Below are 14092 nucleotides of genomic sequence, written 5' to 3' on the forward strand. Positions count from 1 at the left end.
CACACACACACACACACACACACACACACACACACCAAACATAGAGGACTATGAAATGTATTGAAGGCAGCAGGTAATAATTAAAAGCGTGTTTGTGCTTGAGCAACTGACATGCTTGGGTTCATGTTTAATTTTTTTCTACCATTTAATTTCTGCATAACTGTGGCTAAGTAAACCTTCATTTTGTCACCTAAAAATGCAAATAAGAGTAGTGCCTGCTTAATGGACTCATCACAAGGGTCTAATAAGACAACACATATAAAGCATCTTGCATAGCACCTGGTCTATCACATACTATCAAATAGTAGATGTAATTGTTTTCATACTTTTTTTGGGTGGGGGGGTCCAGTTGTGGGGCCTGAACTCTGGGCCTGGGCGCTGTCCATCAGCTCTTCAGCTCAAGGCTAGCGCTATACCACTTGAGCCACAGCGCCACTTCCGGCTTTTTTTCTTTTTGCTTATGTGGTGCTGAGGAATCGAACTCAGGGCCTCAGGCATGCAAGGCAAGCACTCTACCACTGAGCCACCTTCCCAGCCCTTCATACTTATTTTTAAGGGTGTACTATAGAGCACATACCAAAATCCCTGTTTAAAGGTTAAGTCTTGCTAATTTAGTGTATGAATATAAACAAAGCCATTATTCTAGGTCCTTAACACTGTGGCCTGGTGTTCCTTGAAAACAAGAAAAAGCACTGGAGGAATTGAATAAAGACTAAGAAACTGAGACAGGGTCACAGTCATCAGTCAGACTGTGTTTGGCCAGGCACCTGGTTATTTGTTAACTCTTTGGATAATAATTGCAGGGATTCTAGATGGGATAGTGACAGTTCAGGACCCATTCTTGCACATAAATTTCAATTGTCAGTGTTCTTTGACTACCCTCATTTTCCTCTGTTCTCAACACAGGTTGGACAGGGACGTGGAGGTGGAAGATTTCCAGCAGTACTCTGAAAAAGTCCACACTTCTCTGTACGAGTGTCCCATGGAGACTTCACCATTATTTCTCCTTCACAAAAAAGAAAAAAATTCCTCAAAACCTAAGGCAAGTCAGAATGAAAAAGGTAAAAGGTAACACCCTGTGAATTACCTGATTCTTTCCTATGCCAAGAACAGAATTGCTTTAGAGAACTTGCTCCCGTTTTCTCTGTCACAGTTGAAAGACAGGGCACTGGCAGTATTGAGAATGTCCAGTTCACCAGGTTGGTTGCATCCATTCTTTTATTTTTTTTTTATTGTGAGAATACCGTACAGAGGAGTTACAATTACATGGGCAAGATAACGAGTACATTTCTTATCAAGCATTGTTGCCTCCTCTTTGTTTCCCCTTCCTATCCCTTCCCATACTCCTCCCTCCCCACCAGATCCTCCCCCCCAACCCCCACCAAAGTTGCAAAGTTCATTTTCGACATAACGACGTGTACATCTCATTGTTGCAATGGGTCCACCTGTATCCCTATTTAAAATATTTGTTTTTCCCTTCCCCCCCCACAAATTATACCAACATCAAATACAGTAAAAGCAGGGGTTATACCGTGGGGGAGGGACATACAAAGCAACATAGAAATCATCTTATAAACATGTTAGAAACAATTGCATGAAAGGAAAACAAAAACATTTGAATACTTATCTTGGGGTTCATTCCCCTAACATCCACATTCTTGTTTCAGAGAAATACTTTTTTTGCTCCTGTCTGTCAACTTCTTAAAAAAATTCTTTTGTTATTATAAAGGTGATGGACACAGGGGTCACAGTTATGTAAGTCAGGTAATGAGTACAGTTCTTTTTTGTTGCATAGTGTCACCCCTTCATTCACTCTCTGAGAAACATTTTTAATCAGCAGTTTACTCCTGTTTCCAAGTGCTTTCCGTTACAGTGGTTAAAAATGCTCTGTTCTTAGCAATTCATTCATGTGCTTCCCATATATAATTTAGCAGTCCAGCTCTCTAGGATCAGTTGCTTTCATGCAATAATCTCAGACTTTTGTCACAATCCTGGAAGTTATTAACATTTGCCATCTTATCTTTGTTCTCCCTCCTTCCGTGACCTTCATTTCAGCCACTCCAAGCACAGTTGTCTATGGTGTCAGCTGGACCTGCTTCCTCCGAAAATAGTGAATCCTAAAATGATTCTCTGACTACTATTCTTTCCCACTTACTGACTCCCAGTGTGCATGTTATTGGGTTCCATCATAAGGGAAGCCCCTGATCGCCTCTCATTCTTTCAGTCTATTACTCCTGGCCCCAATTTGTGGTGAACTGTTAACACTGTTAACACTCAGATGTCGGTATTACCACCCTAGCCCAAGTTATTATCATATCTCATCTAAATCCCTCTAATAGTCTCTAAAACATTTGGTGTTCTTTGACAGTCTCCTCACAACAAACATCCAAAGCAAAACCCAAGTCTTTAATTCATGAGAGGTCCTGTGTGATCAACACTGCTTTCCTTCTCTGAGCCCATCTCCTCCCACTTATCCACATCACTCATTCCTCTCCTTATCTCTCCCTACACCAATGCCTCTTAGCAATTTCAAGCCACATTCACTTTCTAACTTAAGATCTTCCTATAAAATTGTTATTGCCGTATATTAGTTGTATAGAGGTGTTTATTGTGATCTTTCTATGCAAGCACACAATGTACCTTGACAAAAACTCACCCTTTCCATTACACTCTCTCATCCCCCTCCCGCTTCTTAAAATAATTCCGGCAGGTTTCATTGTTCAACTTTGATACCTGTACATGAAGTACTTCAATTATAGTCACCACCCTGTTTGCTCTCTCCTCTCCTATTGACACCTGTCTCCCAACAGATCATATCTGTCTTTAGTGTATATAACATTTTCCCCATGGTATTTCACATATGCATTAGCTAGCTTAACCTCCTTGATTGCTCTCTTTTTATGTCCCCTCCACTCTCATATTTAACAGCTTTCTTTATTTGAGCTTTCCTTCATTCTCCACTCTTCTCCCAAATATTAGCATAGGAAACATCTACTAGAATCTCTCAACTTTCATCTGCCCAATGAGACCTATGTTGACAGCCTGTTTAGATGTAGCTACATATAGCTTAAATAGTTATCAAGAAATAGTGTAGGGGCTGGGAAGGTGGCTCAGTGGTAGAGCACTTGCCTTGCATGCATGAGGCCCTGGGTTCAATTCCTCAGCACCACATAAGCAAAAAGCCAGAAGTGGTGCTGTGGCTCAAGTGATAGAGCGCTAGCCTTGAGCTGAAGAGCTGAGGGACAGCGCCCAGGCTCAGAGTTCAGGCCCCACAACCAGACCCCCCCCCAAAAAAAGAAAAAAAGAAATAGTGTAGCCTCTATTGAAACTTTTTTCAAGGTTGTCTTAATGGATTGAGATTACAATTTTCCTAATATTCCCTTTTATGCATTTATTGTCTCACTTAGCCAATATTTTCAGTTGTTTCCTTTTCTCCTTTTTGTGTGTAAATAATCATGCACATAATTGCTGACTAAATCACTAGAGTACATTCAAGAGGTAGGACTACTGGACCAAGTCAAATTATTTTCCAAAAAGGTAAAAGTAGATATGACAGGAAGCAATGCCAGATGGAGGAAGGTACAGGCCGATAATATGAGTTTTGTTGACTAATTCTCTTGGTGTTGTTGTATTTCTGGTTTTTCTATTTTTTTCATTATTATTTAAGATGTGTGCTCAATTTAAATGATAGGGTGGTTATCTGTCTTGTTTCATTTTAACTCTGCTCTATAATCACAGACTAGAATTTTAGGTTTATTAATATGCTTTGCTGTTGTCATGATTTTGTTATTACTGCTTCAGTTGCTGCTCTCATTTGCTTATCAGAGCCAATATTTATTTATTTGGTGATGGACAGATGAGGAGTACCTACTATTTTATGAATGAAAAATACACAATATCTATTTTGTTATTTTTATTATTATACATGGTGAAGATAGCACAAATAAATTTTCATTATATCACTTTTATCTCTTAATTTCATTTATTTTCTTTTTTATAGGGAGAGAAAAGTAAAGATGCACCTTCTTGGGATCCTGTTGGCCTGAAATTTCTAGAACAGAATGCCCCAAAAGACTCGCACTGCCACCTCTCCAACAGGCCAAGAGCAATAGAGCACGCCTATCAATATGGAGGGACAGCCAACAGCCGCCAAGAGTTTGAACACTTAAAAGGAGACTTTGGTGAAAAGTAAAGCACCACACTGCATTGCCAGAGACCAAATGCTGTGTGCCATCCTTGCTTGCCGCATGCCATCTTCTGTCCTATGGTCTTTCCTTCCTGTGCCCCCTCAATCCCATTTTCTTATCATCAAAATATATTAAATAATATACCATCATTGCTTGCCAAGAAATTATGTTCTGACTTCTTCCCAAACATAAGATATACAAAAGTGCATTCTTCCAGGAGTTTACCATACTTAATCAAAAAGAAAAGCTGCCCATGGAAAGGAAGGTAGCCCAAGTTTCCATGCTCATATCTGACCTTTTATATCACATATCTTCCTCCAACATATTGCTTTCAGATTGTAAGTGGAAAGCAACCAAAATGCTAGTCAAGGAACAACACTGAAATTACAAATGCACTTGTATGTCTGTGGCCCTCCTGCTGTCTCAGACTTATCATTACTTCTCAGTACTTCACAAAACTCTGATTACTCAATAGCATGAATGGTCTTGGAGGTAGCTCAGTGGCAAAGTACTTGTGTAGCAAGTGCAACATCTTGGGTTTGGTCCCTAGTACCAAAAATAGCAAAGAAAAAAATACAACTTAAAAACAAACCAAAAATAGTATTAGTGATCTATTTATAGTTTTGATACCCAAAAATTCATATATATGTCTCTTATGTACCTTTTTTAAACTTTCATGTAGGAAGTACCTCCAATGCCTTCAAATATGAAGGCCACTTAGGCAGAATCAGTATTTTGTGTTCTTCAGGAAGAATTTAGAGGTAATCACACCATATTTGGAGCCAAAGAAAGGAAGTTTTCTTCACATATATATTTCTACCCTTTTGTATAGATACTTTATTATGATAATATTTATCAATTCATTTTTATTGGGAAAAATTAATCTGTAATTTAGGTAATATACTTCTATTCAGATTTTCACATCCATACTCACTAGTATGTTGTCCACATAGTTAGGTATCTTAAACATGCAGAATTTTACTAACTAGCAGCCACATTTTTCCAAAGTGACACATGATAAAAATCCTTAACTAGGACAACACTCTTCCTTAATTGTGTAGATGTGTAGAAAAGTTACATATTTATCCAATATTCATTAATAATGCTAAGGCGTGATAAGAAGTAATTCTGCGGCAGGTTAGATAGAAAAGCTACTTATTTGTTGCTTATAACATCTATTGCTATTTACTATTTATTCATCCTTATCAATGTATTATTTGGAGAAATTAAGACAATCCTCAGTCTCATTTTACTTATGGTGACCTTTGTCTTCTCATTTACCAGAGCTCAATTTTCTATTCGTCTGAAAACTCGATCCTCCCATGGGATGATTTTCTACGTCTCAGATCAAGAAGAGAATGACTTCATGACACTCTTCTTGGCCCATGGTCGCTTGGTTTTCATGTTTAATGTTGGCCATAAGAAACTGAAGATCAGAAGCCAAGAGAAATATAATGATGGCTTGTGGCATGATGTAAGTTGATGGCGATGTAAGTTGATGGCAGAGAATAGCTCACCGTCACAATGTAGCACTAGAAATATTCATTTTAATATTCTTCTGCAGAGAAAATTTTGTCGTGAAAATCTTGAAAGACACTTTTTTAAAAGATGCTTGGTTTATATATAATCCTTTTAACCAAAGGATCATTAACCAAAGTAACTGAACATAAACTGAAGTTTGGATGTTAATGATTTTTACTCAACTTTTTCCAGTGCTTATAGCCTCTTAATTTTTCAGTAATTATTACTAAATATCTTGGGTTTATGCTGTGGGAGATACAAAGTGAGTAAATTAGTTCGAAAAATGGGCTGTGACAAAGGAAGCACTTCAATATTCCCTGGCAACAGGAAGAGCTTCAGAGAACCTGGCTAAATGTAAGCTGAATTTAGAAATTACACTTGTAGCTTTAAATCATTCTTTCTAGAGGTCAGAAAATGCATGGTGAAAATACAAAAGTGAGCCAGAAAAACACGCCAATGTCTTAAAAAAAAAAAAAAAAGCAAGGTTGGCCTGGTGATAATTTATAACAAAGGACAGGATTTCTGATGTTTCTGACATTTCTTTGCCAGAGGTTTACTAGGCAGAAAAAGAGACACTGCCTCTGGCTTTCAGAAATGGAGCACATTTGATGTGCTGTTGCAATCACATGGAGCACATTTGATGTGCAATGCTGTTGCAATCACATAATTAGGAGGAGAGAGAACATGGCCTACTCCCCAAACTTGGAAGATACCTAATATCTACTATTTTCCTTCTCTCCATCCAGGTGATATTTGTTCAAGAAAAGAGTAGTGGCCGGCTGGTCATAGATGGTCTGAGAGTCCTAGAAGAAAGTCTCCCACCCACTAGAGCTGCCTGGAAAATCAAGGGTCCTATTTATCTGGGAGGAGTGGCTCCCGGAAGAGCTGTGAAAAATGTCCAGGTAAACCAGGCATGACAAGGTGAAACCATCCAACTTTACAACCGAAAATCACCTAACCCAGGCCCATGTTTACAGTTTAAGAAACTAGCAAAAGTAAAATTGTAGTTTTACTAGATGAGACATCACAGTAAGTATTACCTGCAGGCTATCTGTCTGCCTGAGGCATTACAAAGTCAATAGTTGTCTTCTGATTTTAATATAGAAGTAAAAGGAAAAAAATATTTCAGAAGCATAAATTATCATGAAAATTCATTGCTCTGGGGGCCTTTATTAGTTTTGCAAGTATCTATAATTTTAATTTAGGCAGATATCAACACTAGAAAACAAGTTATTCCAGAAGATTATTGAGTTAGAAATGTAATGTTTCAGGTCATTCCATAAATGCAATTTTATTTGTGTTTCTTTCACATGTATATATATATATATATATATATATATATATGTATGTATATATATGTATATGTATATGTATACATATTATATAGTACAATATATAAAGGTATGATTATTATAAATTGATAAATGATTATTATAAATGTACAATTATAATGTACAATTACATAAGGATTGCAGGTACCCTGGGAGATAAATGAGAATGTAGTAAGAAAAGTCATTTTGTAATTTAAAACTAAAATATGGGGGCTGGGAAGGTGGCTCAGTGGTAGAGCGCTTGCCTTGCATGCCTGAGGCCCTGGGTTTGATTCCTCAGCACCACATGAGCTAAAAGAAAGAAGCCGGAAGTGGCGCTGTGACTCAAGTGGTAGAGCGCTAGCCTTGAGCTGAAGAGCTGAGAGACAGCACCCAGGCCCATAGTTCACACCCCACGACTGGACCCAAAAAAAAAAAAAAAAACTAAAATATGTCAGCTTTTAAAAATATTTAGCAAGAAAAGGAATGAATCAAAGGACTAAAGTTTTTTTAACACGAACATGTTTGATTGTAACACAAAGAGTTAATAATACACTTCTAAAATACATTAACATATATAAAGCAAAAAATAGTCATTAACATTATAATTCAAAAGAATTATGTTTGAATATAATTTTTAAAGATTTTTCAAACAGAATGAAATCAGTTATCCAATATGGCCCAAGTTTTATGTCCTGAAGTATGATAAATTCTCAACTATAGTAACAACTAATAAGGCCAGAAATATAAGCTTTCTACTCTTTAGTTAGGAAAAACAGATTTAAGGATTTTGCTAGCTCTCATCAGTGTTAGTGATCTAGGGCCTACCCAGTATTCTTTTTTGTGTGGGTGCCTGTGGGTCATGGGGCTTAAACTTAGGACCTGAGTGCTGTCCCTGAGTTCTTCCGCTCAAGTGTAGTGCTCTACCCCTTTGAGCCACAATTCCACATCTGGTTTTTCTGGTGGTTAATTGGAGATAAGAGTCTCACAGACTTTCCTGCCTGAGTTGACTTTGAACCATGATACTCAGATCTCAGCTTCCTGAGTAGCTAGGATTGATAGGCATGGGCCAACAGTGCCCAGCTCTCGCTGTTAATTCTTGAAGAAAAATAAACTAAAATATTTCCAATGCTCAGTTTGCCAACTGCAACTGCAATTTCTTTTGTCACAGTATATGGAGATTTTTTTCATAGCTTAATTATACAAGCTGATGTTGTCAAATGCAAAGTTCCAGTTTCAAAGGACTAGTTAAAAAGCAACCTCCTGGAAAAGTATTGATAACTCAAGAGAGCTAACGTAAATTGATAAGGAATTGCTTGGTGTTCCTTCAGACCCAAACCCTCCCAATTTGCTTCTCCATGAGTGCTGAGAGAATGGATTTTTAAGAAATGTTTTCTTCTTTCAGATTAACTCGGTGTACAGTTTCAGCGGCTGTCTCTGCAATCTCCAGCTAAACGGGGCCTCCATCACCTCTGCTTCTCAAACATTTAGTGTGACCCCGTGCTTTGAAGGTCCGATGGAAACCGGCACTTACTTTGCAACAGAAGGAGGATATGTGGTTCTAGGTAACGTGACTGCTGTGATTTCAATGTGGTTTGTTGCCACTTAAACTCAGGTTGAAAACTATTTCCCAATTTAACAGTAGTGAAAGGTGTTGGGCTCCTTAGTGGATGATGAAGCCATTAAGAAGGATTAATGCTTTTCTCACAGGAATGAGTTCCCACTTTGCAGGGGGACCGGCCGGTGACTGCCAGAGTAGGGTGTTAGAAAGTCTGGCCCCTCCCCTCGTGTTCTCACTCTCTTGCCCACATGTTCACTTGCCCTTCTACACCTGTACTACGACCCTCACTAGATCCAGCACACCAGGCTCCTATCTTTTCCAGCCAACAGAACTGTGAGCTAAATAAACCCTTTTTTCTTTATAAATCATTCAATCTTGGGTATTCTGTTGCAGCAACAGAAAATAGACTAAGATCAAGACTGGTATTGAGCACATGAATGAAATGCTCTTAGTTGAGATGGTTTATATTGGGTTCCTACTGAAAACTTTAAAAAGCCCCACTCATTTTGATCAAATGACCCTCTTTCTAGAAGGATCGTTATTTCCAGCCTCTCTATTGCTCAGGGCAAACATGTGGTCCCCATCCCTGTAGGCTCTCCCCGACTAGAGCTTCCAGATGCAGACAATCATAGTTTCTTAGAACTTCCTATTCCTTAGCCGGTCGCCGGCGGCTCAAGCTTGTAACCCTAGCTACTCAGGAAGCTGAGTTTCTGAGGATCCAGGTTCAAAGCCAACTTGGGCAGGAAAGTCCGTGAGACTCTTATCTCCAGTTAACCACCAGAAAACCAGAAGTGGCGCTGTGGCTCAAATGGTTGAGTGCTAGCCATGAGCTAAAGAACTCAGGGACAGGGTCTATTCCCAGCGTTCAACCAAAAAAAAAAAAAAAACTTTCTGTCCTGTTGTGTGGTCTGGCCTATGTTGGTTGGCTCTTGCTGCCCCCTGTTCCTTTCATTCTTCCTGTGCTCCCTTTTAGTATGACCTGTTGTCCCCACTAAAGGAAATATCTGCCACACAACCCTATCTGACAACACCATCCTTCAGGAAGCTCTTAATTCTGGATTTTTATTGTCCTTAACTATTATTTACTCAATCAACAGTTTTTTTGGGGGGGGTGTTGGTCGGTTGTGGGGCTTGGCCTCTGGGCGTGGGTGCTGTCCCTCAGCTCTTTAGCTCAAGGCTAGCACTCTACCACTTGAGCTACAGCGCCACTTCCGGTTTTCTGGTGGTTTGCTGGAGATAAGACTTTCCTGCCCAGGCTGACTTTGAACTGTGATCCTCAGATCTCAGCCTCCTGAGTAGCTAGGATTACAGGCGTGAGCCACTGCTGCCCGGCTTTCAATCAATAGTTTTATTGTATGCCTCTGATAGGGTAATCCCTATAGCAGATGATGGACTCTAATAGTTGTACAAACAAAATCCTAGCAGACTATAGACAACTACCATCTGATGCATTCCAACAAACATTCTATAGCACAACTATTAGAGGTGAGAAAAGCATCAGAATAGGCACTAGGAATGAGAAAAGGACAAGAGTATAAGAAGACATGTTCCCTGATCTTTAGGTGCATCCCCAAATAAAGAAATTTCAATGTAGCTGTGTACTTTCTTAACCATCCGTGTCCAATTGAGTAGCCAGAGGTACTCTCCCTCTCTGTCTAGCTTTTGACTTTGCTTTCCTCTTCTGCTCCACCTGTTTATTACTACTAAAACATCAATATACTCTTTTCTTATTTCATCTCTGAGATTTAGTAGCCTCAAATGCTTAAGCACCTGTACAATTGATGTTCTATTACATGAACATTAACTAACAGCAGGAAAAATGGTAAGGTATACACACAACTAAGATACCCAGGTCAGCAGGGTGCTGGTTGTTCATACCTGTAATCTAGCCAATCAGGTGGCTGAGATCTGAGGATCATGGTTCAAAGCCAGCCAGGGCAAAAAGTCCTTGAGACTCTTTATCTCCAAATAACCAGCACAAAAGCTGGAAGTAGAGCTGTGGCTGAAGTGGTAGAGTACTAGCCATGAGCAAAAAAATCTCAGAGATAGTGCTTAGGCCCTGGGTTGAAGTCCCATGACTGGCAATAAACACACACACACACACACACACACACACACACAGGTTTGCAATTAACCTCTTGGAGTGAACACCATGATTCCCCAAAAGCACTGTCTTGAATCACTGCAACAGCAGCAGCACTAGATGCTTTTGCTGCTATCAATTTTTTTTATCTGAAATGGTTCAGCAGCACTGTCACTAGTAAGCTATCTGTTTAAGAATTCATTTACAAGCTGGGCACCAGTGGCTCATGCCTGTAATCCTAGCTACTCAGGAGGCTGAGTAGCTGAGGATTGTGGAGGCTGAGGCTGAGGATTGTGGTTCAAAGCCAGCCCAGGCAGGGAAGTCCGTGAGACTCTTATCTCCAATAAACCACCAGAATACCGAAAGAGGCACTGTGGCTCAAGTGGTAGAGCGCTCACCTGAGCTGAAAAGCTACAAATAAAGTCTAACTTCCATACATGAGTACTGGAGCCCTTTCATTGTGGTTCCCCATCCATCATGCTTGATTGTCACTATGTAGTACATCCAGACACACTGGCCTTCACCTGGCTGGCTCTCCAAGGGTTACAGCCTCCACACCAGGCTTCAAATGTTATCTTCTCTCCAGATTGCCCTGTCCTCCTTCTCATTCTTAGAATAGTAAAGGGTGCTAGTTGGAACTCATTTCTCCTCCCCTGAACCCTCCAAGCACAGACAGTATTTTTAGCTGCTTGTCCCACCCCCCATACCACAACAAGAAGAATGGGTTAGTTATCTTAGTCCCCCACAGAGCTTTCCATGCTGAGTTAGACATTGGAAATGGCACTTTCTGCTTCCCCGCTGAGAAATACATCAAATTTTTGAAACTAGATTCAAAAAAAATATGTAATTACAAAATCATCCCATAGTTGCAAATTTTAGTTTGCTGTTCTCAAAGCATATGGTATTTCTCTCCACAGATGAATCCTTCAACATTGGCTTGAAGTTCGAAATTGCATTTGAAGTTCGTCCCAGAAGCAGTTCCGGCACCCTTGTCCATGGCCACAGTGTCAATGGGGAATACCTAAATATCCACATGAAAAATGGACAGGTCAGCCTTAAGAAAGAATTTATCAGGGTGTTTCATCAAACCTTAGCTTCTGCTCTAAAACTGATTTATCTCACAAAATTAATCTTTCTAGCTGGAAAAAATAGGAAAGCTGTAACATGACATTTAAATGTGGGGAGTATTTGCATTCACATTCAAACACTGGAAGTTGTTTGATTAGAAGAATCTTGAAAATATGCCAATATTTTAAAAAAATAATAAATAAATAAATAAGAAAATATGCCAATAGTACCAAGAAATAAAAATGAAAAAGATTGCCAATAACAGTCTTCTAAAAACTTGTAACAAAACTTTTTCAGCAATTGGAAGCAAAAAACTTTTAATTACCAAAATCAACATATGCAAAAACATCTTTCTAGCTAAAATGTATTTTTATTAAAGATACTTGTGCATAAATGTTATTTTCAATGATCAGAAATGTATAAATTCAGAATAACTTGAACATAACTTTCACACTAAAATATTACCAAAGAGTATTCATGGTACAATTAAATAGATATTAAGGGAAATGTACATTTTCATTATACCTCTAACATAAAGAAACCACGCCCAAAGCCCTCAAAAATAAACTAATAACACTAATAATAACTTATCTTTCCATGGTACTTAATGAATCAATTAATTTAGTCCTCCCAATATCTCTAGAACATAGGTAAGATTACCACTCTTAATTTTACAAATAAGACAACTGGGGCAGAAAGTGAGATAAATAGGAGCCCCAAAGCTTCTACTCATCACTATTTTAACCAGCTTTCTTAAATATACCCTGCCTTTAGAAATCAAAGGAGTTCCTCTGTTATATTTGTCATTCTTCTCTTCTTCCCAATATGATTATCTTCTCCAAGAAACATACCCAGAATAAACAATTTCTATTTCCTACTAAAGACTGCCCTCTTGTGTTCAAATTTGTAAAGTTAATCAGGTGTAGATACTTGTTTAAAGTATTATTTCTCTGTGGTAAGCTATTTAAGAAAGGCAAAGTTAAACTAAATTACATAGCATTCTCTGTCTTTGGCAGGTCATAGTAAAAGTCAACAATGGTGTCAGAGACTTTTCTACCTCAGTAACACCCAAACAGAGTCTCTGTGATGGTAGATGGCACAGAATTACAGGTAAGAAAATCCAATGTCCTGTTTCCTTTATAAAAATGAGTCCATCACACATCCCCCATCCCCTGGAGAGGGTGGTTAGGGACTAGCAGGACTTTATGACTTATATGGCAGATGATGAATGTCAGTTTAAAGGCATCCAAGAAAAGAAAACCAAATGTTAGTTTAGTAAATATGTATATTGAATCCATGTGTGAGTTGAAACTGAATGCTGCCAAATAGTGCAGGGGAGTTGTTTGTGTAACGCATAACTTGTGAAGCTAGAAGGCAGCTCTAGAGAAGCCTACATATTCTCCCTTTCAAATAAAAATCTTCCAGTGTTTGCTCAGTTAGATGTGGCTGGACATTATGGATGTTTTGATGACATAGAAGTATGGAGGGTTATTGTAGAATTTATCCTTATTGTGATAAATGAGTCACTTCCATGTGAAAATTGATGACACATTTGCCTCATGACCTGTCTTTTGCACTATATTTCAGTTATTAGAGATTCAAATGTGGTTCAATTGGATGTGGACTCTGAAGTGAACCATGTGGTTGGACCACTGAATCCGAAGTCAGCTGATCACAGGGAGCCTGTTTTTGTTGGAGGTGTTCCAGGTAAGCCAAAAAAGCAATAAGTTCTTATGACTGTTATTGTGATATGAAGAACTGAGCCATTGGGCATTCCTAATTCACCTAATAACTCAAAAGATTTTATATATAAACTAGACCCGCCAATATATAGATATGAAAAAGTATACCGAAAAATATGGCTCCTTATCCAAGCACCAAGCAAGTACTAGCATTCTAACCACCATTATTACTCCAGCTTGCCATTCTTGCCTGTTTTTCTCTCCATTCCTTTTAAATATCTTCCATACATATACTACAAAATACTTAGCGAAATGCATTTGTTAATACTGCTCTAGGATCTGAGGGCTAGGAGGATTAAAAGTTTGCTGATACTTGCTCCTTGCTCTTAACAGGAAAGAATACATAGCTCTCTGCCCAAATTAGTTTGAATTGTGAAAACAGCTGCATGTGGTTCTCATGTACTGCACAGTCCCTGAGAGGTTCCCAGCTGTGGTCCATACACTTCATCAGCAATATCACTGCCTCATCTGCTGAGAATGCGGAATGCATGATCCAGGAGGGTGCTGAGCATGAGCACACTTACGGGCCCCATGTCAACTCCCTCACACATGCATGAGCTCTCATCTCTGTCTGTCCCTCCCTCCCTCCCTCCCTCCCTCCCTCCCTCCCCCTCTCCCTC

General features: G+C 39.0%; 1 protein-coding gene across 1 annotated transcript in view; it reads left to right on the top strand.

The window, feature by feature from the left end:
• The window catches only part of Lama4 (laminin, alpha 4), a 141077-nt gene that overhangs the window by 122241 nt on the left and 4744 nt on the right, over positions 1 to 14092 (top strand). Inside the window, exons 30-37 of the mRNA XM_013032844.1 lie at positions 907 to 1042; positions 4001 to 4188; positions 5472 to 5661; positions 6455 to 6610; positions 8424 to 8583; positions 11580 to 11710; positions 12747 to 12840; positions 13318 to 13437. Coding sequence (XP_012888298.1) covers positions 907 to 1042; positions 4001 to 4188; positions 5472 to 5661; positions 6455 to 6610; positions 8424 to 8583; positions 11580 to 11710; positions 12747 to 12840; positions 13318 to 13437 — 1175 coding nt within the window. The remainder of the gene's footprint in view (positions 1 to 906; positions 1043 to 4000; positions 4189 to 5471; positions 5662 to 6454; positions 6611 to 8423; positions 8584 to 11579; positions 11711 to 12746; positions 12841 to 13317; positions 13438 to 14092) is intronic.

This window comes from Dipodomys ordii, unplaced genomic scaffold (assembly GCF_000151885.1).
Source record: "Dipodomys ordii isolate 6190 unplaced genomic scaffold, Dord_2.0 Scaffold157, whole genome shotgun sequence".
Classification (NCBI taxonomy): Eukaryota; Metazoa; Chordata; class Mammalia; order Rodentia; family Heteromyidae; genus Dipodomys; species Dipodomys ordii.